The sequence below is a fragment of the Alligator sinensis genome, unplaced genomic scaffold (assembly GCF_000455745.1).
Source record: "Alligator sinensis unplaced genomic scaffold, ASM45574v1 scaffold1542_1, whole genome shotgun sequence".
Taxonomy (NCBI): domain Eukaryota; kingdom Metazoa; phylum Chordata; order Crocodylia; family Alligatoridae; genus Alligator; species Alligator sinensis.
This window is the reverse complement of record NW_005842452.1, coordinates 550,797-556,476: the sequence shown is the minus strand read 5'-3', so window position 1 is coordinate 556,476 and position 5,680 is coordinate 550,797. Positions and strand designations below refer to the sequence as shown.

Here is a 5,680-nt window from a genome sequence, read left to right as displayed (position 1 = left end):
CAGCCGCGGCCCCGGATGTTTCCCTTGTGGTCGCAGGCACTGAAATAACCCTGCCTTAATGGGTGTGTGGGTGCGGCGCTGCGGCTCGCAGAAGCTCCTCCCGAAGCCCGGCTCGCCCGTGCCAGCTGCCACTGGGCTCCAGACGGCTCAGCGGCGAGGAGCGGAGGGGACACCACAAGCATGCCGGGCGGGGACACGGAACCACCCCCCCTTGCCAAAGGGGGGATGGGGAGTGGTGGCGACACAGCCAGAAAAAAGCCCCCCCTCCCTGAGAGTGTCCCGGGCCTGGTGGGCTCCCCTGCAACCAGCGTGTCTAAACCTCTTGGGCAAATTGATCCCTATAATCTCCGCCAGGGTGCTCTAATAGCGGTGGGGGGGGTTGGTTGAAGCCACCCCCTAGCAATTTGTAAGCTGACTGCGTTCTACATGAGAAGCCTGTGGGCCCTGAGTCTGGGGGCTTCCCTATTGCCACTTCTCTGTTCACACTGCCTCCCCAGTCCTGGAGCAGCGGTGGTCACAAACAGCATGCAGGCAGGGCCTCTCTGGCAGAGATCTCAACCCAAAGGCTAACAACTGGTTCCCAGTGCCGCCTTGAGGCCAGGCTCCAAGGCACAGTGCAACCCCCCGGCTGCTTGTGGCAGTTCCCCGGGAAGGACATGCATCGCTCACGTCTCACGCAACATTGCCACAGCCCATCCATCACAACTTCACCCTCCAGGAGATCTGCAGGAGCCCTTTCCCCTCCTCCTAACATGGCTTGGCTGATGGAAACCAGAGGCTAGATCTAAAACCACCTGTCTCCCTCCAGATGCTTTTCCACCCTCCTGGTACCACCCTGCCATGACCCCTTTCTCCTTCCGCTGTTTTGTTGTAGGTTGGGGCCTCATTGTGCTAGGTGCTGTACATACACACAGGGACAGCCCCGGCCTTGAACAACTCCTAACGTAGCTGGGCAAAAGGCAAGAGGAGAAACTGAGGCACGGGGCAGGGGGAAGCAAAGGGCAGAGCCAGGGTGAGAATCCATCGCACCCAAGTCACAGGCCAGGGCTCTAGCCACTACTCCTTTGCACTGCCCCCATCCCCCCAGCCCATTTCAGGTTGGTAGAGTCAACCCTGGCTCAGCTTCTTCTCTCAAACCTCTAGCCCAGCTGCCTCCCCTTCCGCTCTCTAATTAGGAAATTGTGAGAGCCATTTTCTATTTTTTTAGCTGTCCTAGGGTTTTTTTTTTCCCCTTTGCTTCTTCCCTGCAAAGGCTAAAAATAAGGACAGCAGAAATGTCGCCTCCCTGGACAGCAGCTTGTATAGCGCCACCCCCCACGGGACCACCAGTGCCCCCAGGACTGGACGGCACTGGGAGCCAGCTTCATATGCAGGATCATTGCCCCCTGGCGGCTGGGCCCTGGAAGGATCTGAGCTGTGCAGCTAGTGCATGGATTCAGCCGGACTCCTATTGCTGGAGAGACAGAGATGGGTGTGGGGGCTTGAATACTACGGGCAGGATTGGTCTGGTATAATCTTAGTCCTCGTGGTGCCTATAGACACCAACCAAAGTCAGGATCCTAACATGCCAGGCGCTGCATAGCCACAGGGAGAGTGTCTCTCTGCCCAAAGAGCTTGGGGATTAATAGAGAGCTGGTAACAGGGGAAACTGAGGCACAGAGCAGGAAAAGGGACTTATTCAAGTCGTGGCAAAGTTGGGACCAAAACCCAAGCCTCCTTCCTTCGAGGACCGTGCTCTGGCCCCTGACCCACCCTGTGTTTCCAGCAATCTTAACCCAAGTAGTGCAACAGAGGAGGCTCCATTACTAGGGATGCTTGTGCTAGGTGCTGTACACATGTATGTAACCGTTGGACACCCTTGCCCCGCAGTCGAAAGATGAAGCTGCAGCAAAGCAAGCAGATCCTGGTGAAGCGGGGTTGGGGGTAACAGGAACAAGTGGGGCAACTGGTCCACTGGAAGTGGCTGGGGTTTGCAATGGCTGCCTGACCTGATCCAGCAGGTGAATGTTACTGTGTGATGGGGCAATGGGAGAGAGTGTGAGACGTGACCCTTTGAGCCCCAGGGACCTGAGAGAGAGGCCATTTATTTGAACCCCACTCTCCCTGCACTGAAACACGCCTGCCCAGACTGCGATGCATGGGAGCACATGCGTGGCCTAAAGAGTACATATGTGGAAACATGGAAGTGCACAGACGGGCAAAACCCCTGGCCAAGGAGCCCTGATGAGCACCGCTGCATGCAGACACCAAAGAGCGACACTCCCAGGCCCTGCCACGCTCCTCTGCAGCAGGAACTCAGGCGGCAGCAGGCTCAGCAGCTGGGACGTGGGTCTCCGTGGGTCAGGAGGGCAGTGCCCGCAGGGGCCTCACAGCTGGCGCTCTTGCAGCTGCCGATGCCGGCCACCCCCAGGCTGGCTACCTTCTGACCGACCGTCTAATTATCACATTTCCAGGGGCCTTTGGCTAAAAATAACCCCCAGCGCAGGGCTCTTCTCCATCCTGGTTTGGTCTTCCAGGCTGTGTGGTTACCACGTGGAGTGGGCGAGTCTTCTCTGGGCTCCCCATGCGGTCCCGGCCAGCTGGGAGAGGCCTCGTTTGGCTCTCCGTATCCCTGCTCCTGTCCTGCCTTTACCTGGGCTTGAGTTTAGGCTGCCTGGGCTTCACCCTGGAGGGTGCTGGGTGCAGACCTCAGCAGCCAGAAGCACAGCGGATGCCAGAAGCACTGGGAAAGATAAGCCTTAATGAGTTGCAATGATCAGGAGAAACCTCCATTGGTCAGAGCTCACACCAAGTTTCGCCCCTGCGCTGAGAGACGACACGGAGGAGTTTCTTCTCCAAAGCCGGGGTAGAGGTGCTCAGGGCTGCGGTAGCTTGGGACAGATACAGATCAGGGTGGAGGGGTTATCAGGGGATACAGGTGGGGATTTGCAGGGTACAGGCTGGGACTGAGAGGCACCAGCACAGAAGAGAGATCCAAGACGAAGAGGAGGATGGATGAGATGAAGGGGCTGCAGGATGAGACAGAGATGAGGGATCTATCTGTCTGTCTGCCCCATCCACACCTCTCCCCCACCCGTTTCCTAATAAACCTCTCTCCCTCCATCTCTCACACCCTCCCCTTAATTACCTGCCCCGGTTCCCATCGCCTGCTGCCTCGGGCTGGGGCAGCTGTGCTGCAGGAAGCCAAGGGCTGAGCCCAGGGCAGGGGGTGGAGGCAGCAGGGAGCGGGCTGGGGCGGCCCCCCACTCCCGGCCGGCCCTGCCATCACGCTGCGGCCCGGGCTCGGTTTAGATGAATCATCATTTCGAGTGCACACACAAACCATAATTAGGCTTGGAATATAAATATGGAAAGTTCCGCTAATGTTACCGACCGATATAGCCTCCCGGCTCATTATCTGCGCCCGGGCAGCTCCGCAGAGCTATTTTCTGAACAAAGAGCCTCACATTCCAGTTATTTAAATAAAGCCCAGGGAGATTTATGGGACGTGGAGGCCTGGGGATGGAAAAGGGGGTGGCGGAGGGGGGGCACTGCTCAGCACGCCCGGGGTGGGGGGGACGGTCGGACCCTTGTTGCTAATGAGAAACACGAGCCGGCTCGTCCCGTAGCGAGAGCAGCTCCTGCCCACGGGTCCCCTGCTGGGATGGGCGGCAGGGAGAGGAAGAGCGAGGCTGGAGGGACCCCGGAGTCTGGGACGGCCCCGGGGGCTGCAGCATCAGGGGCTTGGGGTGCTCTGTCTGGGCGCCGCGCTGCTATGGCCTGGGGTCCTGTCAACTGTGCACCCGGGGTCCTGTCAGCCGGCTGTCGCTATGGGCCCAGGACAGCCTCAGGGTGTACGGTCTGTGCTGTGCCAAGCCGAAGTGGTCCTCAGCATCACCCCACAGTGACACAGTCACAGCCCCCTGGACTCCCCATGTCACACAGGTGCTTTTGGTGGGGTCAGGAGGCCCCATGGTCCTTTGCGGTGTCAACACGGCCCCATCAGTCCAGTGGACTGGGTGTTAATCAGTAATAGAGACCCCCTCAGGAGCAGCTCATGCAGCCTGACCCTCCACCCACCCCTAACCCCACTTCACGCACGCTTGTGCCTTCACCTTCACAGTCCACTCCTCCACTAGGAAATGGGCATTCTCCATTGCCCCATTTTACAGGGGGAAACTGAGGCACGGAGCTGAGAAATCAGCCATTTGAAGTTGGGAACCCAGGTATCCCTGGGCCAGCCCAGCACCCAGCGCTTCCTCCGGGGCAGGTGGTATACGCAGACTTCTGCAGTGTTGGGGGTGTCCGACTGGGCACCTTGTATCTAGCAATGGGGACTGCTGAAAAAACCCATTAGACAAGAGTGAGAAGCTTGTTGGTGATTTAAGTCGGCAAATGCCTGCAAAACACTGGAGGAGGCTTGAGGAGCTGGTGGACAGAGATGCCTGTATGCACAGTGGTTGTGACCTACCCTCATGCAGCTATTGCAACCAGGGCTGGGGTGCAAAGTGCCCTCATGGACTTGCTGGACTGCGTGACCACCACGAAACCCCCCAAGCCCCCAATGGAGTGTTTCTAAAGGCCCAAGAAGTGAAAAAGCAACTGCCTTTGCTATAACAGGGGCTACAGATGCTCCAGGGAAGGCTGTTGCCTTGTGGCAGGGCTGTGGGGAGGATGACTGGTTCATTGCAGGGAACGGCCTGATAAATTTTCCCCTGTTGTTTGTACCCAAAATGTTGCAACGAACAATTTTGCCAACTATTTAGCTGGTCTAATCAAAGATATCACATTTGCCCAAAGAACCTCGTCTGTCCCTAGAAAGCAGACCTTTAGCTCAAGGACTCGGACAAATGAGCGGACTCAAGCCAGGCAAACTCAAAGAAGAAACAAGGGTGATTTAGCCACTGGAAAAAACCCTGCCAGGGAAGTGATGGAGTCTCCGTCATCCTGATGTGTTCAACGCTAGCCTGGCAGCCTTTTGAGAAGAGGCTTTAGCCAAAAGCAAGTCTCAGGGCATCCAAGATGTAGCCGTATTGGTCTAGAGGAAACGGCAATCAGGACTTGTAGTAGAGATGATATCTTTTATTAGATCAACAAGATTTTTGCAACAAAAAATAATCTTTAATTGCAAGCTTTCGGACACATTGAACCCAGAGCATTGAACCCAAGGGCCGTGGAGTATGGGAGGCAAAGGTCATTTTAGGATCTCCGTCGCTGATGCCAGGGAAACAGCTCTCAGCTCAGCAACCAGCTTGTCCCAGTAACCCTCCCAGTAAGGGCTGGAGGGCTGTCTCCTGAGGAAGGTCTTTGCCCAGGGGAAGCTGGAAGGGAGCTGAGAGAGGCTGGAGAAGAAGGCAGAGCAGAGAGCTGGGGGTGCAAGGGGGCATGGGACGGGGGAATTAGGGGTGAAGAGGAGAGGTGGAGACAGGAGCTGGGGGGAAGTGAAGAGGGCGCTGGGGGTTTCTCCAGCCTGGTCCCCCCCTTGTTCCGGGGGGGTCCCTGGCCTCATCTCTGCTCAGTCCCCAGCCGCAGAGGGTCCCCGAGGTGTGTGTGGCGGGGTACCAGGGGGGCACCAAGGGGCTGCCCCCCCACCCCCAGGCCGGCTCCGTGCCGCATTCCTCCTGCCTCGTCCCAGCCCGACCGCACGCTGGGAATTGCTCCCTAATTGCAGGCTCCGAGCGGCGGAGGCCGGGCCAGGCTG

General features: G+C 57.8%; 1 protein-coding gene across 1 annotated transcript in view; it reads left to right on the top strand.

Annotated features, from left to right (window-relative positions):
* The first annotated feature begins 1,876 nt into the window (after positions 1-1,876).
* The window catches only part of SP1 (Sp1 transcription factor), a 46,891-nt gene continuing 43,087 nt past the window's right edge, over positions 1,877-5,680 (top strand). The window contains exon 1 of the mRNA XM_025212267.1: positions 1,877-1,923. Coding sequence (XP_025068052.1) covers positions 1,877-1,923 — 47 coding nt within the window. The remainder of the gene's footprint in view (positions 1,924-5,680) is intronic.